At 36.8% G+C, this 26,261-nt stretch overlaps 3 protein-coding genes across 3 annotated transcripts; all 3 read left to right on the top strand.

The window, feature by feature from the left end:
* The first annotated feature begins 11,382 nt into the window (after positions 1-11,382).
* LOC120197011 (probable protein phosphatase 2C 52) lies at positions 11,383-14,608 on the top strand. Its single transcript, XM_039198662.1, has 6 exons — positions 11,383-11,508; positions 12,494-13,030; positions 13,117-13,455; positions 13,548-13,665; positions 13,742-13,965; positions 14,069-14,608. The coding sequence occupies exons 2-6, from the start codon at positions 12,788-12,790 to the stop codon at positions 14,477-14,479; spliced, it is 1,335 nt and encodes a 444-aa protein (XP_039054593.1). The 5' UTR covers positions 11,383-11,508; positions 12,494-12,787; the 3' UTR covers positions 14,480-14,608.
* Positions 14,609-16,925: 2,317 nt separating this feature from the next.
* LOC120197055 (putative cell wall protein) lies at positions 16,926-17,213 on the top strand. Its single transcript, XM_039198689.1, has one exon. It carries the CDS (start codon positions 16,926-16,928, stop codon positions 17,211-17,213), a length of 288 nt encoding a protein of 95 aa, XP_039054620.1.
* A 1,280-nt stretch (positions 17,214-18,493) lies between these two features.
* LOC120197077 (pentatricopeptide repeat-containing protein At1g03560, mitochondrial-like) lies at positions 18,494-20,632 on the top strand. The gene has a single exon (XM_039198705.1). It carries the CDS (start codon positions 18,537-18,539, stop codon positions 20,502-20,504), a length of 1,968 nt encoding a protein of 655 aa, XP_039054636.1. The 5' UTR covers positions 18,494-18,536; the 3' UTR covers positions 20,505-20,632.
* The last annotated feature ends 5,629 nt before the right edge of the window (positions 20,633-26,261 follow it).

Here is a 26,261-nt window from a genome sequence, read left to right as displayed (position 1 = left end):
TCGCAACGATAATACATAAAATCGCAACGCGTATCCGTAAATCGCAACGCGATATTTAAAGCGCCATTATAATCGCTACGCGTATTTTATTTTCAAATTACAAAAACGAATATTAAGACAAAATCCCGTAATCGCAACTCATAACCTAAAACCTAAAATCACAACTCAGTCCCATCTCCATCTCTCACTCTCTACGGCGAAGAAATCCGTCCCCATCTCCGAAGATTTCCGTCCCCATCTCCGGCGAAATCCCTCACAACCATTCACGGTCAGAAATCCCTCACAATATTCAGAAATGGAAAATCAACCTCCGAGGGTTAGTTTTTTTAATTATTTTTATTTTGAAATGTTTGCATTATTGTAGGTTTTTCATATTGAAACTGATGATAAGTTTACTGGTCATCTCAATAATAGATTAACCATTTCACTTAGATTTCATTTCGCGTTACGATTCTCTCGTTGCGATTTTCATTTCGCGTTGCTATTCTCTCGTTGCGATTTTCAAGTTAGTATTTGTCTTTGTCTTTGTTCTGTCTTTTGGTTGAAGTAATGCAATCCATTCAAGTTTCAATTTGCAGAAGAGTCGCAACGAGATAAATGAAAATCGCAACGAGAGAATGACTGTCGCAACGCGAAATGACAATCGCAACGAGAGAATCGCAACGCGAAATGAAAATCGCAACGAGAGAATCGCAACGCGAAACCAAAATCGCATTGCGATTTTTATTTCGCGTTGCGATTCTCTCGTTGCGATTTTCATTTCGCGTTGCGATTCTCTCGTTGCGATTGTCATTTCGCGTTGCGACAGTCATTCTCTCGTTGCGATTTTCATTTCAACCAAAAGACAAAACAGTGTTGCAAATTTTAGTTTCAAGAATAAACTATTACTTTTTATGTTTATTGTTTTTGGTATATCTTCACAGTGTAGTTTTTGGTATATCTAACTTGGTATGTTTATTGTTTTTGTAGAAATTTTTTTCGGCTCAATTGACCTTGAGAAATAAAGTCAGCCTGGCCACTACAATTCCTTCGAAGCTTTCACCTGCTCAAAGACAATTGTTTGAGGAAACCTGCTTCGGGCCATGGCTGAGAGTACAGCATCCGGGTGGAGATGCTAATTTGACCCATTTGTGGCTTCAGACCATGACATCAAATCTACCCGACAGTATACAACGTGGTGAGGAAGAGATATGGTTTCATTTTCCACCAGCGTATACTTGCTTTGGGCGGAAGGAGTTCTGCTTAATCACTGGTCTACGATTCGGACACGATGATGTAGGCCGGTACACTCGTCATATCGCCCGCCCATCATGGTTATCCCGGGTTTTTCCGGATAAGTCAATGGAGAAGCCGAACCTACATGTCGACGACCTGAAGAAATTGTTTAATAAGAAAGCTGGTTTCACTCGGATGGATGACGTCGATGTTGTCCGAGTATGCCTTCTACTACTTGTGTATGCCGGCTTTTTAGGCAGAGAGGCCAGACAACCTATTCATCGGGAGCTAATAATATTGGTAGAGGACCTGAATGCATGGAATCTGTTTCCGTGGGGTTCGTATATATGGAAAGCTACCTGGACTAAGTTGTCGTCTGCCTTTGATGACCGCAAAAGTTTGCGGGGCGATGGGTCCAAATACACTTTGTCAGGCTTTGTTTGGGCCTTTAAGGTAAGAATTTCTATATAATGTTTCTAAAATTATAATTAATTATTTAACAATTACTAATTTTGTTATTATATTGTTTGTAGATTTGGATATTCGAGGCTTTCCCCAGCATGCGTACATATGCAATAAAAACGTCAAATGATATTCCCAGGGCTATTTCCTGGAAGAGGAAAACTCTGTTGGATTGGGAAGACTTAATACCATATGCGACAATAAATAATGTAAGTTAACACAAATACTTTCATATAATATATAAACTAGTTATTAATAGTAGACGTTTAACTTTGTTTGAGTTTTTATATTTTAGGAGGCCAACATTCCATTACAAAGACTGACACCCACGGAGGAAGAGCTTGCCACTGATTGGTGGCAAGCTAGTCAGAGTTTTTTTGATGGCACGGATGATGAGCAGCATCCACTTCCTCCAATTCGAGAGCCATCACCTCACCTAGAGCCATCACCCGATAGACCCGACTATACACCTCTAGAACGAGAGCCATCACCTATCCCGTCACATCATCGAGCCTCTTCTCCACCATCACCTCATGATAGGCGACCGGCAAAGATGCCACGACTCATATCTCCCTGTTCTCCACCTCCACCTCAACGGGATGAGTCAAGGGAGTTACATGATGAGGTCAATGCCTTGCGTGAGGAGATCGGTACTCTACGCGATAACGATGGTGCATGACGTGTGGAGGTGTCAACTTTACGTGGTGAGGTTGCCGCTCTACGTGAGATGATAGTATCGTTGCAGAATGAGGTTCATACTCTACGCAACGAGGTAAGTTTAAGATTTTCCATATTTAACTTAATGATAAATTTACTCGTAATTTCACTTAGATTAGCCATTTCACTTAGATTGCTTAGTAAATTTATTCGGTTGCTGCCAATTCTGCTAAACTGTGTATTCTTTAACACTGTGAAATAGTATTTGTCTTTGTTTTGTCTTTTGGTTGAAAGTAAATTTGTTCGGTTGCTGCCAATTCTGCTAAACTGTGTATTCTTTAACACTGTGAAATAGTATTTGTCTTTGTTTTGTCTTTTGGTTGAAAGTAAATTTGTTCGGTTGCTGCCAATTCTGCTAAACTTTGTATTCTTTAACACTGTGAAATAGTATTTGTCTTTGTTTTGTCTTTTGGTTGAAGTAATGCAATCCATTCAAGTTTCAATTTGCAGAAGAAGAAATAGTTTACTTTCGCAACACGAAACTTAAAATCGCAACGCGAAACCAAAATCGCAACGCGAAATGAAAATCGCAACGACAGAATCGCAATGCGAAATGAAAATCGCAACGAAAGAATCGCAACGCGAAACCAAAATCGCATTGCGATTTTCATTTCGCGTTGCGATTCTTTCGTTGCGATTTTCATTTCGCATTGCGATTCTGTCGTTGCGATTTTCATTTCGCGTTGCGATTTTGGTTTCGCGTTGCGATTTTAAGTTTCGTGTTGCGAAAGTAAACTATTTCTTCTTCTGCAAATTGAAACTTGAATGGATTGCATTACTTCAACCAATAGACAAAACAAAGACAAATACTAACTTCAGGGTATTAGTTTGAAACATATTTTTCTTTGTTATCTGATGCATTTTGTGAACTATGATAGAATAATGACTTGGGTGAATACAATGCAAGTTTGAAACATATTTGTCTTTGTTTTCACTGTTTAAATATCATGTCTGTTTATTTACTGATTTTTGTATTTAATTATTTAGCGGCCCGATAGAGTGGATGCTTTACGTCGGGTTATGCTTGCACGACGGAGTTCACGCATCAGACAGCGTGCACGTGCTATTAAGTCTCCGTACACCCCAATAGTGCGAAGACACCGCAAGAAGAAGCCCGACTCGCCTGTCATCCCTCAAGAGTCCACTCCTATCGTTGAAGAGGCCCCCCCTATCATTCCTCGAGAGTCCCCTCCCACCGTTCAAGAGGCCACTGTCATCATTGAAGAGGTCCCTCCCACCATTCAAGAGCCCGATTCACATGGCGTCATATGTAGGCTTCTTGAGAAACCCTCTGACGTGCCGGACATGATGGATTCAAGTTGGCTCTCGTATGAGTTACCGGCCAGTACCATACCGGTATCTGAAGAGGAGAGGGAACAACTACCGGACACAATTCTGGATAACACCCTTTGGGCTAAGACCGCTGTTGATTTTTATCTACATGAGCAGAGCCAGGGGTGTTTCACTGACATATGCAAGCTCACCGATGATATCTATTTGTTGCTTGATCGGTCTTGGTGGGGCGTATTATTAGGGGTCGAAGACAATGGCTATTTCGATGGGGGGGTAAGTCTTATATTTTTCTTATATTTCAATTTGATTTTTTTTTTAAATTTATGTAAGTCACTAATATATGTCTTTTTTTGTAAAACAGCATATCGATGCGTGGGTGACACGTCTTCTAATAATAAGAAAACTTAAGACAACGTTTGCATTTAAAAATCACCTAAGTTAACAGTCTCAAAAGGTGAAGCCAATTGTGATTGGGATTTTAAAGATGATTGCCTTTTGCTTGACACCATATGAGCTTTGGATTTTGATGAGGATCCATATTTTGGTAGAGGAAAAGATGATTTTGATGGCACTGGTGATCCACATGTCAACCTTGTATGACCACTTTCCTTGCACCGACTACATGTCGATCTCTTCTTCTCTTCACCCTTAGACGGTATACGATCGTGACTTTTTGGTCGGCCAGGTAGCCTTCTGTCCATGGCTGGTGGCAAAACTGTTTGTAAGTCATCTGGTATGTCCCACTCAGAAGGATGTGGAATAGGGTAGACAATCTCGGCATAAGTCTGTCGATAAACTTCTGTAGTGTAGCAATCCATAGCGTATGCGCTTGAATCATCTTGGTTTAAATGAAGAGCAACTTTTATAACATGGCCACACGGATAACCAGATGTTTGCCATTTCATACAACTACACGTCTTTGCATTTAGATCGACTAGCCCATTTAAGTTATTATCCAGTACTTGAAACAAAGTGTTTGAACATGGTTCAACTCTCCATGACGTTGACTTCACAACACGTTTCGTTATCTTTTTTTCAGTCCATGGTGTAACACGATGTTCCAATGTTCCTGTAAATTTAAATAAACAATACTTAGTAAAATATATAAATATGATAAGTTACGAATTCAAAGAAATAATACCTGCATGGTTTCTTTTCTTGTAGTACCACTGTTGAATAGACGCTCGAAAAAACTCCATTAACATAGTAATGGGTAATTTCCGGGAATGACGACTTAGAGCGTTGATTGATTCTGCACTATTAGACGTCATGAAACCATATCTTGCTCCAAGTTGATGTACTCTTGACCATCTTTCAAACCCGACATCTTCTAGTGTTTGAGCACACTGAGGCAAAACACGTCTTAAACAATTTATATGCTTATTGAAATCCACTTCCCGATAAGCTTTTACAGCCTTCCAGTATGTCCATTTGTGCTTTTTTATACCAGCAGACCTTGATTTTAGATTTCTATACAAATGAACACCACAAAGTCCATGAAAAGCATCTGGGAAACACCTTCTAACAGCGTTGTCAATTGAGTTTGCCTTATCGGATATGATTGTCAGATTGCTAATAGGACCTATGCAATCCCTAAGATGCCCCATAAACCATGTCCATGAATCAGAGGTTTCAGATTTGCCAACCCCGTAAGCTATTGGCAATATCCCATTGTTAGCATCCATGGCTACTGCTAATAAGTTTACTCCAAGGTATCGACCTTTCAAATGTGCTCCGTCAACTATAATAACTGGGCGCATGCAAGTAATAAACGAATGAATCTACAAAATAATATACACAAGAAATATAATCATTTAAATGTGAAATGCATGTAACTAACAAAAATGAGTCAACAAAATTATATTGATTTACTAACCGTAGCACCAATGGCGATAAACAGCAACTCAAAGCGTCCATCTCTATCTGTTTTGATATGAGTTACCAACCCAGGATTTTTCAGCTTTAAATTGTGACAATAAGCCGGCAGTTGGGCAAACGATGCTTCTGGCGACCCCCTCAACAATTCCAAGGCATAACATTTGGCTCTCCAAGCTTGAGAATATGATATACTAATCTTGAACCGAGCATTCATGTCAGTCATAATTTCATGTCCCCGATATACCCTGCCATTCAAAAACATTAACTCAGCCAGAAAACCACCCAACACCTTTTTGTTTGCCTGTCTATGGTGAGGAAAAACTTGGGTTCTTGAACATGTATGTTTATCAATAAAAGTCCTAACTTGAAACATTTTGCAATCTTTTATTCTCTTTGCAATCATACGCCACGTACAGTTTTTGTCAATCATACACCTTGTTTCGAAACGATCTTTGCTTGATTTGTTAACTTTTAGTTGATAGCCATCTTCCACACATTTCGTATATAAAGCTATCTTCAAGTCTTCCTTTGTATCAAAACAATCATCTTTCTTGATACGAATAACTTTTGTGTAACAATCAACTGCTTTCTTTATCAACTCTTCTTCCGGTATCTGAAGTAATTCTGGCATATTCCAGTTATACGCCCGTGGCATTTTCTTTTCTTCGGGGACTTTTTCTTCTTCTTTTTCTTCTTCAGGATTATATGAATTACAGAATGGATGTTCAACATGTTCATTCACAGTCGTAACTTCCTCCTCATTATCATCAACATTACATTCTTCGGCAACGGCTGTTTCATCATCAAAATTCGGGTATTGACCAATATCAATATCATTACACGCATGGTCTGTTTCTTCTTCTGAAACATCATCAAAATCCGTGTATTGACCAATATCAAAGTCCGGATATTGACCAAGACCAAATTTCGAATACTGACTAGTACTCACAATTTTTTCTGTTGGCTCATCATCGTCTAACTGGTCAATACGAAAACCGGAATTTGGTGCTGAAAGTTGATTGGGATTTGGATTAGAGAAAGGTTGTGGGTTTTGAGAAAACTTAGTTGATTACTACCCGCTACTGACCCAACAATACTACTTCTAGGTTCAACAACATACAATGTAACATCATCTTGTGAAACCCTAATGTAAGCAATGAATCGTTCAACATCTTCATTGTCGGTTAACAAATAAACTTTACCATTTCTCTGATAAGATAGCCTAAATCCACTTAGGGGCTCTAAATTCAATTTATTTGAAACACGTAGCATTAGAGTTTCATAAGTTAACTTTTGTAAAGACAATTTTAGTTGAAGATTCATGGGTAAAGGCATATATTGTAAAACACCATGAACATTATCCCATGACCCTCCAAAACACAAATCTATCCAAACATGATCAACATTAGATGATTTCATGGTTGTAAATTAATTTACTAAACAGACGAGCTGCGAAACTAAAACCTGTTGCCGGATTGGGAAGGATGTCGTTGGATATAGGAACGGATGTCGCCGGAGAGAGTGATAGATGGAGATGGAATGAGTTGCGATTTAGGGATTTAGTTTATGATTTCAGTGTTATATACCCAAAATTTCAGTGTTGTGATTTACAGATTCTCGTTGCGATTTACGGATTATCGTTGCGATTTACAGATTCTCGTTGCGATTTACGGATTATCGTTGCGATTTACGGATACGCGTTGCGATATACGGAAACGCGTTGCGATTTACGGATACACGTTGCGATTTACGGATACGCATTGCGATTTATGTGTTCGCGTTGCGATTTTCATATTCGCGTTGCGATTTTGGAAAATCGCAATGCGAATTTGACTATCGCATTGCGATTTTCAAGAATCACGTTGCGATTTTGGACACTGATTTGCGATTCTGGGGATCGCGTTGCGATTTTTATTTCGCGTTGCGATTTTGTTGGTCATTTTGGCAAATCCAAAAAAAGTTGGTTAAAATCGTATATTATAACTTTTTTTTGGTCACTGAGGCGATTTTCTCATAAATTATCTTACAACAAAATTATCCGTGGGTGAATCATCATCTTTTATCATCATTTGACCCCACGCTTTCCACCTATAAAAACATGTTACTTTTCACCTTTAAAAAAAATTGGGAAATCGAATATCCTTATCAGTGATTGGTGTAGGTGATTTTCTAAAAAAATATAGAAGAATGCATGATAATATGAGATATGAGATAAAAAAAATATATATATATATATATATATATTAATTGTATTATTAATATGTGTATTTATTTTTCAAATTTTATTTAATAAAATAATTATATTAATAACATGGTGAATATAAATTTTTGATAGATGTTAATGAGAATAGTTATATAAAATTTCATCCTAATATCTTTTCATAAAAATATAAATATTAATCTTATTTTAAAAAATTATCATACTAATAATTTAATAAAATATATCCTTAGAAAGATAATGTAACATTACATATATCCCCTAAATCAATTGATATTAAAGAGTTCATTCTTTTTTACGTTTGTAAAAAATGTGATGGATAATCCGAAATTAAACTCGAAATTTAATATTTTATAAGATTAATTTGTTTTCAAATATAACACATATTTAATCAATAATATTATTTAAAATTATAATTTATATATCTATATAATTTTTGTTTATATAATTAAATATAATTTAAAAAATAAGATATTATTGTATTATGTTCGTCAAACATTATTAAATAATTAAAATTTTAATTATTTTATTTTCACATATATTATTAAAATATAATATCATACAAGTACTATAGTATAACTTAAAAACATCAAATTAAAATTAAAATGTGAAACTAGGGAAGATAAATATGACAGGCAGGTTCAAATACATTTTCCTCGTACTTATCTAAAAAAATTTATATCTATCACCTTTACACTACCCATTGCGAGTATAATTTTTAAATCCACCCCACATTTACTAACAATTGAGTGCCAACCACCCAACTCATACCTATCAACCTTGTCATTCAAGATATCAAACATAATGAAATCAAAATCATTATTTAGAATTAAATTCAGAGTAAATTATATAAATAGTGTTCGAACTTTTTAGTGCTTGCCTTTTGACTATTCAATTTTTCAAACTTACATTAATTAAGCTTTTAGTTTGTTTTCAACAAAGTCCCTAACGTTATCACCCGTTAGCTCATCCTCCTCTTCCTCCAGGGATTAAACTTGTTTGAAGTGGGCCCTAACCCATAGTTAAGTTAAGTCTAAGGTGGCGTTTGGTTCGCTAGAATGTTTCTGAGGGAATTGAAATCTGTGAAGGAATTGAAATCTGTCAGGAATTGGAATCCAATTCCATATTCTGTTTAGTTCGCAAACATGTCAGATGAATTTGATTTCAGTAATGTAAAATGACAGGATTGCCCTTCTTGTTTTTTCCTTAATTTTAGTTTGTTTTATAAATTACATGTAGCAATATATTATAAATTTTTTTAAAAAAATTAAATTTTAATTTTATTGATTAATTATTCATTTCAATAAATTATAAAAATCATGCTAATAAACATCATAAGTTAAAATCATCCCAATTAGGGATGGCCATGGGTCGGGTTTTTGGTCCACCCGACCCGACTCGATAACAAGGGAACCTCCATCCGAGACCCGACTCGACCAAAATAAAGTTTCACCCGACCCGACCTGAATATATGAATTAGAAACCCGACCTGACCCGAAATAATAAAAATATTATTTTTATTCAATAAAAACAGTGACTTAATTGGAAATATATATATATAGGGGTATTATTGTAATTATTCCTAAATATATAAGGTAAAATTATATATTTTTTGGGTCGGGTATTTTTCACCCTAAACCCGAACCCGACCCGACCCGAATATTACAATTAAAAAAACCCGACCCGACCTGAATATCACACTTAAAAAAAAACCGACCCGACCCGACCAAAATAAAGTTTCACCCGACCCGACCCGAATATATGAATTAGAAATCCAACCCGACCCGAAATTAAAAAAAAATTTATTCAATAAAAACAGTGACTTAATTGAAAAAAATTATATATAAAGGGGTATTATTGTAATTATTCCTAAATATATAATATAAAATTATATATATTTTCGGGTCAGATATTTTTCACCCAAAACCCGAACTCGACCCGAATATCACACTTAAAAAACCGACCCGACCCGAATATATGAATTAGAAACCCGACCCGACCCGAAATAAAAAAAATATATTTTTATTCAATATATGAATAAGTTACCAAAATATTTATGAGGGTAGTATGGTCAAATTTCAATTCTCTCCAACAAGGAAATTGAAACTCATCATAGAATGTATGTAATTCACTTTCCCTCATTTGATGAAAAATTGAAGCCATGAGAGATTTCAATTCCCTTTGAAAACTTGAACCAAACATGAGAAAGTGATGAAATTGGATTTCAATTCTCCCTATTTCAAAGAGATTCATGCCAACCAAACGTCACCTAACTCTCTCATTCCAAAGTGCTTTGTTTGTGCCTTTTTATGATAGTCAAAGTCAAAGACCATACCCTTCTTTAATCCCAGGCCAACAAGTCTCTTCTCACATCTGATGTTCAGAAACATATAAAAAGTGTTCACGGAAGTGGACACTGTCACACTGATAGTCATAGCGATGGGAAGACAACCGGAGAGCAAGCGAGAAAGTTATTTTTGAGTAGAAGCTACCTAGAAGTATGGTTGCTTCACATACTGTTATTATTCAAATAAGGAATTTCAACGTCATTATGATGTAAAAACATATATTTTGTTACCCTTAAATTAATTTAGTTCAAAGATTTACTAACAATCAATTGAATTAGTATGACGATGTATTCTATCTCCTAAATAAAGACGAGAGTTTAAATCTTGATGTTTACGAATATAGCAAATTAAATTAAAAGAATTGCTCCCATAATAAACTTCTATAAAATATAATCTGTAATAGTTAATCAATAAACTTAATACTTATGGTTAAACAAATAAAAATTGAGTTCGAAGATTTCCTTTGATGTTCATCAACAAACTAATCCCTTAACATCCAAATTTTTTACTCTTTTCGTAACTCTACGGTGATATAATGAATAAAGATAGAATAGATTTCACAAAGATTGAGACTTTGAGTGCAAATGAACTCGAGAAACGATAAAGAACATAGAAAATAAAAACGACTAAATTTAGGAAAACTATAAATCACACCCCTCACAGTTTTAGGGTTTATAGAAAAGCTCATAAATTTAATTATAAATTCATAATTGTCCATAATTCATAATGGTCCAGAATTCATAATGGTAACGGATGCTTGGTGGCTGAATATGAGGCGGTAAGATCTCAAATCCATCTCCTATCAACTACCTATTATGAGTATGACTTTGACATTACACACGTCTACTATCCATTGAATTTATATTAATATCCATCCTAATTAATATAGATACAATATGAAATTCACAAAATTATATTTGTCTATCGTACCTATCGAAAGCCCGTCTACCATCCCCGAACCCACATTGTAAAGCAAATAAAGTTCCTGAAGCTCATGTAGTCAGTCATGTACTCATGTAGCAACTGCCAGCCCGCCAACACCAAATCTCCATTTTATTGTGCTTTCCCTTTCCCATTTTTATCATTATTTCCCCTGCCCTGTTTCACATAATTGTTTTGAGATTTCACCATTAACCGAGTCGAAGCCCAAGACAAAAATACAAGGTGAAACGGAAAATGGAAGTTCATAAAGATCCCAACTTTGCTGACCACTGCTGCCTATAAGGACTTTCTCCTATTCGCCTCTGCTTTTGCAATTAATGAATGCACCACGGTCCACGCTTACAACTTGTAATTATTATCACCTCTCTTCTCTCAGTCTCACCAGTCTGCTGCTCTGCTTCTTCCAAAGAAGGTCAAAATTTTCAAACAACAAAGGTACTTTCTTCCAGCGTCTTGTCTCTGCTAATTCATAACCTTGAGCACCATTCGACCATTCACTAAACTTCATCCAACTTTTCTTTCTAGGTTCTAGCCCCGTGGATATCTTTGCTTCGGAACAAAACAATTAGTGTTCTTTACTCTGTTTCTATACTTGAGGTATAAATTATAATTTATAGTCGACTCTGCCTTTATTTATACATTAATGTTTCATTTTCAGTTTTTTTCTTTGAACTTTTTTTTATCAAAACAGTGAATTTTAATTTTCTTATTTTTGTTTAACTTTGATCTACACTATTCTCTTCTTTGTGTTCTCTTGACAAAATCATTCTTCTGTATCGTCGTTTTCTGCTTTTACATGTTTTGCTTTGTCTCCATCAGTTCTGTTTGACAAATTTGAATCATTTTCATCCCTTTTCTTTTCTTTATCTAAAATTTTTGTATTCTGGCCCGAGAAAGCTAAACTCAGCTTCTTCTCTTTCTTTTTGCTCAAGTTTTCAACTTTATCTTTTTCGGTTTTTCGCACGATCAAAACTTTTTCTCAGCTTTTGTGTTCTCCTTATGAAAATACAAGGTGAAGGCATCAACCATGTTCTTCAAATTTAATAATGCTTTTGACATATGCCGTGGAGGTGGAAGAAAACGTAGACTTGGTTTCTTATAGGCCTCTGTGGGTGAAAGGTTTGCTTGTTAAGTTCTCGCTGGATTTACCCTTTGTTTTGAAAATTCAAATTCCATGGTTTGCTTTAATTATTTCAAAGACAAGACATCGTTTTCTTTTTCCAATGTTCCTTGCTTTACTAATCTTCTGTCTTTACCACCTTTACCCTTTGGATTTATTTAATAAGGTCTCGCTATTTGAGTTATAATCAATGTATTTCTTATGAACGACAAACTTTAAGTCTACTCTAATACTCTATTGTGGTTGCACATGGAAGATTATTATATGCATTTTCTTCAATCTTTGGTTTTATTTTTGCAGCCATTTTGGAACAATGGGGTGAATAAATCAATTAAATAATGGCTTCTTGTTTTGATCAGATGGTTTTGTTTTCTCTATGTGGAATCCTCAATATGTTTGACCAAGTTTTAAAGATATACATTGAGGTGTAAAGTGGCCTGTGGTGTGATTGGTGGGAATCTTTGGCGTGATCGTCTCTGTCTTAGTTGACCGTTCCGACGACTACATATAGTTTGACGTGAGATCACTTCTGGATCAGGGAGGATCATCGTGCTTTTTAACTTGACCGGATGTTTTCTTTGTGTAGCTGGTGAAATGGGGTGTTGTGTTTCCACTAGTAGTCGGAGTACTTGCAGTTCCGGAAGCCATGGAGAGGCACAAATTGGATTTGTTGGGACGAAGAGGACGAGTAGAACGATATCGGATAATGTCATTACACTGCAGAATTTACCGTCAGTTCCCAACAGGATTTACGCCAATGGAAAGAGCCGAACTTCTTGCATATTCACTCAGCAAGGTCGAAAGGGAATAAACCAGGATGCCATGATTGTGTGGGAAGTAAGTTTTAAATGTTACTTTGAATTTGAGTTCCTTTGGCTCTGAGCCTTGTTTAAATCTTGAGGTGAACTGCTCAAAATGTGTAGGATTTCATGTCTGATGATGTGACCTTTTGTGGTGTATTTGATGGTCATGGTCCACAAGGTCATCTCGTTGCTCACAAAGTGCGGGATGCCCTGCCCCTTAAGTTGCTGTCCTCCATGCATTCATATCAGTCGGGGCAACACGAATCCAGAGGATCATGTTTCAAGGGGAACTCGAACGGTAAAGATTCCGACGAGGATATCTTTGCCGAGGACAGATTAAAGTTTTTGTGGAGGGAAGCATTCATGAAGTCATACAAGGCCATGGATAAAGAGTTGAGGTCCCATCCTAATTTGGACTGCTTCTGTAGTGGTAGCACTGCCGTCACTATAGTCAAACAGGTATGAGAGAAGAAACGCTTGTTGGTTGTTGCTCTTCATCTTCAAATTTTCCGGCTTTCTCTGAATCATGTGGATTGATTTTACTATTTCAGGGCCCCAGCCTGTTCATGGGATATATCGGAGATTCTCGAGCAATCATGGGATCGAAGAACAACAATGGTTCGATGGTCTCAATCCAATTGACTGTCGATCTGAAGCCTGATTTACCAAGTACATATGATCTCAAACCATTTTGTTTTTCTCTTATGGGACTAAATATACTAAATACCAAATTTACATGCCCCAGGGGAAGCCGAAAGGATTAAAAAATGCAAAGGTCGGGTCTTTGCAATGCAAGATGAACCTGAAGTACATAGAGTGTGGCTACCATTTGATGATGCACCAGGGCTAGCAATGGCTCGAGCTTTCGGGGATTTTTGTTTGAAGGAATATGGCGTTATCTCTATACCTGAATTTTCTCACCGGCTCCTCACCGATAGCGATCAATTCATCGTTCTTGCTTCAGATGGGGTAATCTTTCTCACAACTGATTGATTTTCCATTCATCCTTTTTTATGGAGCTGCATGCATGCTGCATGCTTCTCTTTAATATTTACATTGCAATTTATTATAGGTTTGGGATGTATTGAGCAACGAAGAGGTGGTCGAGATTGTATCCTCGGCTCCAACCCGGTCGTCAGCAGCCAGGGCTTTGGTCGACTCAGCTGCACGCCAATGGACACTAAAGTATCCTACTTCAAAAATGGATGATTGTACTGCTGTTTGCTTATTTTTGGATGGGAAAATGGATTCGGAATCTGATAACAAGGAACAAGGGTTTTCTTCTGCAACTCTTCAAAGTAATCATTCCGGTAATGCATTTGAATCCGATGATGGTTATGGGAAACTGGTGCCAGCAGAGTTTGAAGGAAATGTAGGTGCGGTTTCGACAGAAGATCAAAAGTGGTCAGGTTTGGAAGGCGTGACCCGAGTGAACTCACTTGTCCAGCTTCCCAGATTCTCCGAGGAAAGATCAAACCTTTGAATTTCGCATCAACGAAACTGGGCTGATTTTGCTGTATTATCCAAGGAAAAGAATATCCTTGTGAATTGGTGGCCAATATGTTCATGTTGTGCTGTACCTTTCTGGTAAATTAATCAAACTTCTCAAAATCCGAGTACTTTTGGTGGTGTGTGAGAGAAAAGCAGCTTCAGATCCTATATTACCAATTTTTCTTATCGAGTTTTAAAAAAACATAACAAAAGATTTATAATGATATAACAAATCAAATAACAACTAAAATTATATAAATAATATATTTACAATATTATTTTGTTAAAAATATATTTTGAGAAAAAAGTATTGATGGGAGTATAAATGAGTTGAGGAATTGATGGGAAGAAAGAACCTACAAAAGGGTTTCAATTGTAGGACCAAATTGAATAACATGAAAAGTTAAGGGGTTAAATTTAAAAATAAATTTGTTGTCAAATTGGAAATTTAACTTATGTAGATATTTTAAAGTGTTACATGATCATGTGTTTCAAATTTTATCAAAAATAAACTTGAGGTGAAGTAGGAAATGAAAAAATAACGAAATAATAGATAATGACTTGAATATACAAAAGGTGCACAACATATGCTTTTATTTTAGTTTAGTGCTTAACGTTCATTTCGTTCTAGTTTGTTGCCTAACGTTTCATTCCGTTATTCAAAATGAATCAAGCCGTGACGGGCCATTAGTTTTTTCCTTTAAAGGACACATGTCACAATTTGATATTTTTAAATTTTTTATATAAAATTTAAAAAAGAAAATTATATATATTTTTTAAAAAGAAAACATAAATTTTGAAATAACCCTAAAAATTTGAAAACCTTCATTTCAACCCCCCAATCCGACCATCGCCCTTTGCCGTCGACGAAGCTCCACCCGACCTCAGTCCCCCCGACGACCAAAACCCTTATGAAATCGTGACTGATCAACGGTCGATCGACGACGAATCAACTTTTTATACCCCTCGAACCCTAGGATGATAATCACAATCCCAAACGATTTCGACGGCCAATTGGCGACAATTACGATGACTTATAATTAGGATGATGACAAGGACTATATCGGCGGCGGTGGTCGTGGCCGAAAAGGGCGGCGACAACGGGTTAGTGTTAGGATTTGGGTATTTTAGGGATTTTGAGAATTTTTTAATTTAAAAGAAATAAGGTTTTTTTTTATAAATATAATAATATTTTTTAAAAAATAAATTTCAAAATTATGAGATTGTGACACGTGTCACTTAACGGAGAAAACTAACAGTTCGTCATGACTTAACCCATTTTAAGTAATGGAATGAAATGTTAGGCACCAAATTAGAATATAATAAATGTTAGACACTAAACTGAAAAAAAGACATATATTGGACATCTTTTATATATTTAAACCATACAAAATTGATGAACTAAAGTGAAATAAAAGGAACCAATAGGGGTTGGTTCAAATGGTAAGCAACTTGATATCGCTTAAATAAGATCTCGAGTTTGAATCATTGTGTAAGCAAACAATATATGCTGGGAGACTTACCCACCAAAATCAGGTGTGCGACGCGAGTCGGTCCAGATTAGTTAAGTCGAAGCCTTGGAACCGGAAGGGTAACAAAAAAAGTCAAATAAAAGGAAATTTATTGTCAAAAAAGGAGAATTGAAGCAACATAAATATTTTCCTACAGTTGAGGGACATATGATTTAAACTTAATCTAAAAATGAACTTAAAACGAGAGAGAAATTGAAGAAACAAAGAAATTACGAACCAAATCGTCAAAAAATCAAATTATTTAGTTAACTATCAAAACAATGTCGTTTTAATTATCGATTTTTAAATTATTTAAACTTTGTAAATTCAAACTCGACTCACACTTAAATCTCAACAAATAATTAATTTAAATAAGTTAAACAAATTGAATAACTTATAATTTTAAAAAAAATGGAATCAAGTTTTAACACTCATGCATAAGAGCACAATGGATTAAACTCTCCCCTTTTATTGCCTTGTTTTATAGTTGGTGCAGTTTAACAAGTCGCCGGCAACTTTAATCTTTATGTATCACTATAATGTAGCTAGTAATCATAATTAGTCGACTAAAATTTGTAAATCACCATACGCACCACAACCACTCCAGTTTGAAGTTGTCGTGCATGCTCGTGGAGAAAAAGCGTTGGTAGGTATGTATAATTTGCTAAAGTATCAGATTTTCGTTTAATTCATAACTCACCGCAAAATCTCAGCCGAGCCGGCAACCCTAGGCCACCTAAACATTCTTATTATCAGCTATTGCTTCTGCTTTTTGAGACATCTTTCAATGGCTTCTTTTTCCACAATGGAAACCCACCGCCAAACCATCGACCGACTCGCTTAAACCTCACCTATAAGAAGCCTCATTCTCTTCCACCTTTCCACCATCCAAGAACGTTCAATCCCATCTCTCATACTTCTTCCATTATGGCTTCAAAACCTACTTCCTTGCTTCTTGCTCCAATTTTCCTCCTCGGCCTTGTGCTTGCCATTGCCATATTGCAAGCAGTTGCAACACGTGACATTGGACGAGTGATGGTGCCACCAGTTCTTGAACCCCAAAATCCGTTTTGCGGAAGCATTGGTGACTCAAGCGGTGGATCCGGCTATATTCCAGGTGGAGATGACACGTTTGTTCCGAACCCTGGTTTTGAGGTGCCAATTCCCGGCAACGGTGCTAGCATCGCAGCTGCAGCAACACGCCCACATCCTTGAACATGATCTTGCTATATATGAAGCTTCTGATCAATTAGAGAATAAAGGGAAGCAAATATCTAGATGCATGTGTTTTAGTTTTGTTACTTTCCATGGAGTCCAATGTCTTCTTTCCATTTTCCACTTGGAAAACTACTTGTTACCAAGTAATCATGTATTTCAGTTCGAAACTAATCATGGTCTTTGCCTATTACTCCGCCTACTTGTCACCGTTCTTTATTTTTCTTGAATAACTTTTGGGATTTATTTTTAATCTCTGATAGAGTAGAGCTACACATTAAAAGATTTGGTAAAGTAAAGGAGTAAAAATGCACATTAGACCACAACTCAAAAATACTTTGGTATATCTCCGAAGACACCCTCTAAAAATCTCTCAATCTTCGTCACATGAAATTTTCCGAAGTCATCAAAAGTTTGCGTCCTCTAAATACAAGCCCTCAAGTCGATTACAATGTATAGACGAGATCTACACAAGACTTTTTTTTTTTGGGTTTAATAGGGTACAAGGGCCGTCTAGCTGCCCGTTCTATCAGAATTTAACAACTCCTCAACTTCTTTGGGAGAGTTTCCAGAAAAATAATGTCTTCCTGATACTTTCATGTATGCTTGGTGATGAAATCTGCGACGCGGTTTGCCTCTCTAGGTATATGCTTCAAGTCTATCTCCCAATTTTTCTTTAAGAGTTTCTCTGTGTTGCAGAATGGTAAATTTTTTATGTTCAATCGATTTATTTTTTTATCTCACTTTACTTTCTCCCCTAATCCAAGCCATGTTTAAACCCTTATGGATACCCCACAGTTCCACAAGACCTTAAACAGGTCCACAAGACTTACCAGAACAAAATTTAAAATTTAAAATCTGATCAAAAGATCTTTTTAGCTTGATCAACCTATAAATATTCATCATAATCTTACGATTGACATACATTAAAGATTACTATAAATACTTTAATTAAGACTAAAATGAAACACACTCTCTTCTCCCCGAAATCGATCAACCCTCATTCTTATTCTTCATAATAATTCATTTTTTCCTTCATATCCACATTGACCAACAATAGTTTTCTCCCCTACTTCAACTCTCTGCTCATATTAAATGTGACCCCAAACTAAAAGTTTGATACCACATACGACTAACGAGCTAAGCTATTCCTGTCAGTATACTTTTATTTTGATAAATTAATTTAGAAGTTTTCGAATTGAAGATGAATTTAGAGTCCGGGTCATAGTTAGAGTACTTTTTGTGCAATTAACCCTTTGATTTTCGCTTTCATAAAATCGATCTTCCTTCCCTTGCAAATCAAATTAGCACCCCAAAACCCTGATGAGAAGAACCCTAGTGAAACCTCTGGTTCCTTTCTTTCTATCCCGTCTCCTATATCCACCTCTCTCTACTCCCTTTAGAAATGTTGAGTCGCAGCCGGTTTCTCGCAAACTGTTATCCAACTCGATCTCGATTTTTTTCTCTAGGTTCGCTTTTACTTCAAGTGATCTTCCTCCTCCCGAGTGGATAGAACCCTTCATTAATCTCTCTGGTTTGTCCTTAACGAACCCTGAAGACCTGACGCCATCTCCTTGGGTAAGCCGAATTATCAATCTTTTAGACGGTTCTGCTAACATGGAATCAAATTTAGACTCTTTCTGCCACATGTATTTGATCAGGCTGTCACCAAATTTTGTAGCTTTTGTCTTAGCATCTGCTGAGATTCAAAACAAACCCGATGTTGCTTTGAGGTTCTTTACGTTGGCTGCTAAACAAAAGAAATATACCCATAAGCTGGAATGTTATGTCTCTTTGATAAATGTTTTAGCTTTGTCAAATGATTTGGTAAAGATGAGATTTTTATTTGGTCAGCTTAAGGAAATGGAGTTTGTAATGACAATGTCATCGGCAAATTCTTTGATTAAGATCTTTGGGGAACTTGGGATGGTTGAGGAGTTATTGTGGGTGTGGCGAAGAATGAAAGATAATGGGGTTGAACCTAGTTTATATACATTTAATTTTTTGCTTAATGGATTGGTGAGTTCTATGTTTATTGAATCTGCGGAGCGGGTTTTTGAGGTAATGGAGAATGGTAAAATTAGACCTGATGTTGTGAGCTACAATACCATGATTAAAGGATATTGTAAGGCGGGACAAACTCTGAAAGCGATGAAATTATTACGAGCCATGGAGATAGTAAATTTGGCGCCAGATAAGATTACTTATTTGACATTGATGCAGGCATGTTATTCAGAGGGGAACTTTGATTCTTGTTTGGCCTTGTATCATGAAATTGGGGAGAAAGGATGTGAAGTTCCACCTCATGCATATAGTTTAGTCGTTGGAGGACTTTGTAAAGAAGGGAAATGTCTTGAAGGATATGTTGTTTTCGAGAATATGATTCAGAATGGGGTTAAAGCAAATGTGGCAATTTATACAACTTTGATAGATGCATTTGCAAAATGTGGAAAGATGGAAGAAGCATTAGAGCTATTTGAGAGGATGAAAACGGATGGGCTTGAACCAGATGAGGTGTCTTACGGGGTCATTGTTAATGGTTTGTGTAAGAGTGGAAGATTAGACGAGGCCATGGAGTATCTCAAGTTTTGTAGTGCTAATGAAGTGGCAGTTAATGCCATGTTTTATTCTAGTCTCATTGATGGGTTGGGCAAGGCTGGTAGAGTCGATGAAGCTCGGAAACTTTTTGAAGAGATGGTTGAAAAAGACTGCCCACGGGATTCATATTGTTACAATGCCCTTATTGATGCCCTTGCAAAGTGTGGGAGAATCGATGAAGCATTATCTCTGTTTAAAAGGATGGAGGATGAAGGATGTGATCAGACGGTATATACATACACAATACTCATAAGTGGACTGTTCAGGGAGCGTGAGAATGAAGAAGCAATGAAGCTGTGGGATATGATGATCGATAAAGGTATCACGCCAACTGCAGCTTCTTTTAGGGCTCTCTCAATTGGGCTTTGTCTATCAGGCAAGGTAACCAGGGCCTGCAAGATTTTGGATGATCTAGCACCTATGGGTATTATTCCTGAGACAGCTTTTGAAGATATGATCACTGTGTTGTGTAAAGCTGGCCGTGTCAGGGAGGCCTGCAAGTTGGCTGATGGTATTGTTGATAGGGGTAGAGAAATACCTGGAAGAATCCGAACTGTTCTAATCAATGCCTTGAGGAAAGCAGGCAATGCAGATTTGGCCATGAAGTTGATGCATAGTAAGATTGGTATAGGTTATGATCGAATGGGTAGCATTAAAAGGAGAGTGAAATTCCGAAGTCTTCTTGAAAGTTGAAAGCTCTATGCTTCTGTTCCTTACCGTATAATACCATCTTAACTCGCAGGCGTGGATCTTTGTTTCTCAAATTATATAGTGGATGAAGTTTCACCTTGAATTATAGAAAAGCTTCTCAAGTTTCTTATTGTAACTCAAATTAAATAAAAGCTTCACAATAACCACCTGCAACTTATCTAAGAACTATTAGTTGCCCGCTTGCTCATCCACACTCATTCTGAGAGCAGACAAGTAACATATTCCAATCAGCTACTAGGGACACCCATCGTGTAATCGTTGGGCATGCAGGAAAAGGTATGTACTTGGTCACTCCCGTAGAACAAGTAAATAAAATATCTGTAGAAATTTGCCCATAACTACGGCAGTATCTTTCTCAAATGTATTCTAAGTTGCTGCACTTTTGACCAGGCCTTAAAGATGATATTCTCATCGAGTTGTGGCTCTATATCTAAAGAGAGGAGATTTATATATGACGGGTCTCTGTTTCAATAACTCAAATGAGCGAATCAACATATTCAATTTTAGTTGGTTCTCTTGGTGTCAAAAGAGGAAGCTGAAAATCCCTACACAAACAATATTCAGATTAGTCAAATTACCCTCGTCTTCCTTTTAGAATCTTCATGATTGTATCGAAATTAATGAATGGATTCCTAAATTCTCTTATTGAGATCCATTAGGACTATTTCAATAGTACATTAACTCTTAAAAGTTCATTATTTCATGAATGTGCAGTTCAGTTTGTTACCTTTTCCTATGCAATTGTCACCAATAGACGGAGAAAATAACAAGAATAATGACATTCGAAGAAGTTGAACGTCCTGTATGACCATTTTCTGATGGAGGTGTTTGAATTACATAATAATTATCCCATAACGAGAACAAGAAGATGAATAGTAATTCCGTCTCTTTCCGTGGATTATATAAACAAAAGAAACAAAAATATCTCATGTATCAAGGACAGGTAAGAGGCATGATTCTTTTGGGTTCCCTCTTTTTCATTAAAGTTAGGCCTAGGATCATATACACCCACACACTAAGGAGACAAAACAAGAAAAACTTGGATATTTTCCCCCAATGGGATCCAAAAACACGATCCAATCCTCTTTACCAACCTCATTCTGGATAACATCGAACCCTATCCTTGTCTTGGTTTCCTCCGCCTGGTTGCCTATATCTTCCCCTTCATGCCACAAATTCAAACTCCCCGTTTCACTTCAAATCGAAAACCTTCTATGCCACCCATAGTTACTTCATGGGTTCTATTTCCCCTCTATTATCGCCTTCGGACGCAGCCAAAAACCCTTTTGCCAATTATCGCATCTACACTTCTTTTTGTTCCAATGATCTATTGGCCACCTCGAACATGTCCAACTGGATTGAATGTTACGACCCTACGACCAACTCTTGGCATTGCGTGGACAGAATTCCCGAGCTTCTCGAAAACCATGTGCGGAAGGATTTTTCCATGGTCTCCATTGGTGACTTCATCTACATTATTGGCGGAAGGCTTTGTCACAAGGTTGTAGGTGATGGCCCATACGAAATTGTCGAGGTTGGGCTTGAGATCCTCTCGTCTGTCATACGCTACGATGTTCGCAATGGCATTTGGTCCAAGTGTGCACCACTTGGTATCCCACGGTTCGATTTTGTGTGCACTGTGTACGACGGCAGAATACATGTGGCGGGTGGACAGTGCACGTTAGGCGTTGCACGCGGCACCTCATCGGCTGAGATGTACGATCCAATTCTCGACGAGTGGAAACCGTTGCCTGATATGAGCGTGATGAGGTACAAATGTGTGGGTGTGACATGGCAAGGGAAAATCCATGTGATAGGCGGATTTGCTGAGAAGGCGGATATGGACAAGTTGCCATGGAACACGATTGGGAGATGTTCGGCTGAGGTGTACGACTCAGAGAACGCCAAGTGGGATCTAGTGAGGGGAATGTGGCAATTGGACGTGCCACCTAATCAAATCGTGGCCGTTGATGAAAAGCTTTATAGCTCAGGGGATTGTCTAAATACATGGAAAGGTCACATAGAGGTGTACGATGGGCATATATGGGATGAAGTCGACGGATCACACCTGGAAACATTAGCATCGCCTATTTCCACATCGGATGCAATGTTGCCTCCGATTAAACGAGCTTACATAACAATGGCAGCAATTGGGAGTCACTTGTTTTTCATGGCTGGATACAGGCAGGTAGGGAAGACGTCGAGGTTGACGTCGATAGTCCATGTGTTCGACACATCGACAAAAAACGACGCATGGAGGAGCTTGGAGCCCATAGAAGAGGAAGGAGAAAAGGAGCTTTGTTGTCACGGCTGCGTTGTTTTTCTTGGCAACAACTAATCGTATTCACCGATTTTTTTCTTTTTATGTTTTTTCTTGTTATTATGGTATCTTGTTTGTTTTCTTGCCTTGTGAATAAGTTTCAGTTGAACTTTCTTTCTAGCAATTACGTAGAATATACGATTATTCAATGATTTGTATTATACGTATCTATATACCAACACACCCCCTATCTCAAAGTAATACAAAGGCTTTTTAAAATTAAACTAAATCAAAGTCAACTCTATTTTTTATATTTATATGTACGTAATACTGAAAGAATAGAGTAATGCAACCAGTTGGAGGACTTTTTTTTAATTCACACCATCTTTAGTTTTTTTTTTTACACGTATCACGTTTTCTTCAATAAATATTGTTGGTACTGCAGGAACCAAGAACCCTGAGTTATCTTGCAGTTGTAGCCTTGAAGACCAAGAACATTAATCCCAGGTGGTTCTTGTTTTCAGTGTTGCTCTTGTTCATGTGTTTGTCACATGAATCCCATGTCTGCTTTGCAGTTGATACCGTTTGGGTTGCAAACAGAGATAAACCAGTCCGTGATATATATATTCTTCGGTTTTGAAAATCTCTGAAAACATTCTTTTAGATGTTGGCAATCGTCCGAAATTGGCAGATTTTGGCCTAGCAAAGCTTCTAGGACGAGAGATTAGCCGGGTCCTGACCGCCATGAGAGGGACAGTGGGTTATCTTGCACCAGAGTGGATTTCGGGAGTGGCTATAACACCCAGAGCTGATGTTTACAGCTTTGGAATGATGCTTTTGGAACTTGTATCGGGAAGGAGAAACTTTGAACACACAACTGACGAAGAAGGTACATTCTTTCCGGTTTGGGCTGCTCGGCAAGTGAGTGAAAGCAATGATCTCCTCAAACTCTTAGACAGCAGGCTGAACGGAAATGCTGATTTAGAAGAGTTGTCCAGAACTTGTAAAGTAGCTTGTTGGTGTATCCAAGATCATGTAATCCAAAGGCCATCAATGGGACAAGTAGTTCAGATCCTAGAAGGGGCTTTAGATGTAAGCCTGCCCCCAATTCCACGATTTCTACATGAAATTAGTAATGACGAAGATTCAACCAATAGCGTGGGCTCAAAGGCACAACCATAAGCACATACTAGTAATGAGATATGGAAAGAATATTGTTAAAGCACATCAGAATGTGTAGATTTGGCAGAAGCGTCATGGTTTCAAATGCAATGACTAGTTTATATGTTGTTAACATTGTATGCACTATCCATATTCCTAGGATCGATATCTATAGAGTGAACTTCGGCCTTGATTCATTGAGAAAAGTAATGATTATCAACTTTCTTAGGCCACGTTCAACAATGCTTTTGGCAGAGAAGAATTTCCAATTGGTAACAATTTCAACATCAAAAAGATTGGTTGAAACTTTGTCCAAGCTGCAGCATCTATGCTACCTTATTGTTCATAGGCAATGCAATCAAAATTGAAGCTCTTTTTAACTCTAATTTTTCCATTAGAGTTTGTCACTCAACGGGATCACTATTGCCTCGTGACATTAATTTGTCCAGATTTTCCAACAACTTCAAGCAAGAGTCATTGGCGTAAAGCATTATTGATTATTGAATTAAAATTTGTGAAGAAAGATCAAGCCTGTGCCCTTTTTATCAGCCATCAGTTGTGCGTACAAAAGATACAATTTGGAATGATGTTACAATCTGAAATAATAGGAAGTGATTTTAATAAAAATTCGAAGTAGAAGAATATGTCAATTATTTGATGCAGGCTTGAAGGGGTATGCTGGTTTATATAAACAACAGTCTGCTGATGTATCTACTCTACTGCTGTTCAGAATAGAAATTTTGAAGGCCTTCTTTCTGAATCCTTTGATTGTTTTGCTTCAAACAATCAAAATGTGAACCCATGTTCTAATGATTGTTGTTTTGCTTCTTCTTGGCAGTGTTGAGCAGTGGCATACACGATTAAATTTGTTATTATTTGTCAACCTTTTTCGTCTTTTTTGAAATTAAAAAATTTATATTGTCTTAGTCGAAAATGGCGTCAGTAAGAACAATGTTCGAAAACAAGTTGAGACATTATAGACAAAATACAACAATGAAGCATTAACGGAAGCCTAATATAGCAATACGACAGATACAAGATAATCATAATATACAAGTTCTTTTATCATCGTGACAAAGACTAGTAGAATCTTTCAAAGATCTAGCATTTTTCTTTGCAAAATGTTAGAAAATTCTTAATGTAAAAATAAATGCTCAAATTATATTTAAAATTAGCTTTTGGTGTTTAATTTTTTTTTTCGTTAAACTAACGTTTTCTCTGTTACTCTTTTAAATGTCTAATATTTTCGACATTATAACTTTAAGTGTTTGGAATGTAACCGTTGTTAAAAAATAGAGTTATTTGACACGTGTCAAACATATAAAAAATTAAAAAATTAATTTTAAAATAAAAAATTATAATTTACTTTTTATCTTTTTTTTTTTGAAAGAAACTCAAATTTCTTTAGAATTAAAAAAGAAACTCAAAACTTTAAAATCCTTAATTTCAAACCCATTTGCAGATGTTGTAGATCATCTCTAGCCACCGTCTTCGTCGTCGAAAGGTCACCTACCTGTTACCGCTCATCCATTGACTGGTCATTGCCCTTAATTTTATCACAAACTCTAAACTAGGGCTGTAAATGAGACGAAATAGATCGCGAGCTACCCGAGATCGACTCGATCAAGGCTCGATAAATACTCGGATCGAATGGACTCGACTCGAGCTCGAGCTCGACTCTAGTTCTTAACGAGCCGAAACGAGCTACTTGATATTCGACTCGAAAAGCTCGTGAGCAATTCGAAAACATAATATATTAAGATTTTATTTTTTTAAAAATAAATTATTAATAATATTAACATTTATGTATAGATTTTTTTTAAATACAGTAAAAATTTTATGTATTTAAGGTTCAAGTTCGAGTTTGAGGCTTCAATCGAGTTAAATTTAAGAATTTTTTCTTCATTTCGAGCTGCTCACGAGCTTCAGTTCAGGATTTCGAGTTCGAGTCGAACTTGAAAATTTTAAGCTCGCGAGTTTTCGAGTCGAGTCGAGCTTCATTTCAGAGTTTTCGAGTCGAATCGAGCTCAGCACTACTCGAGCTCGACTCGGCTCGTTTACACCCCTACTCCAAACTCATAAATCCCTAATCCTAAATTTAATGGGTAGAAGATTTAGTTGGAATTTAATCCTAATAATCCCAAATATCGGGAGGGAGGGACATGCCTCATAGACGGGAGGGAAGGAAATTGGGAGGGAGGCTTGGGGATCGATGGGAGGGGAGGGGAGGGGAATTTTAAAAAATATATATATGGTTATTCTAATAAAAATATTTATTTTTTTAAAAAAATAAAAATTTAAAAAAGTATAGTTGTGAC

Source organism: Hibiscus syriacus, unplaced genomic scaffold (assembly GCF_006381635.1).
Source record: "Hibiscus syriacus cultivar Baekdansim isolate YM2019G1 unplaced genomic scaffold, ASM638163v2 tig00117040_pilon, whole genome shotgun sequence".
Lineage (NCBI taxonomy): Eukaryota > Viridiplantae > Streptophyta > Magnoliopsida > Malvales > Malvaceae > Hibiscus > Hibiscus syriacus.
Note: the sequence above shows the minus strand (reverse complement) of the source record. Positions and strands in the feature narration are given on the sequence as shown.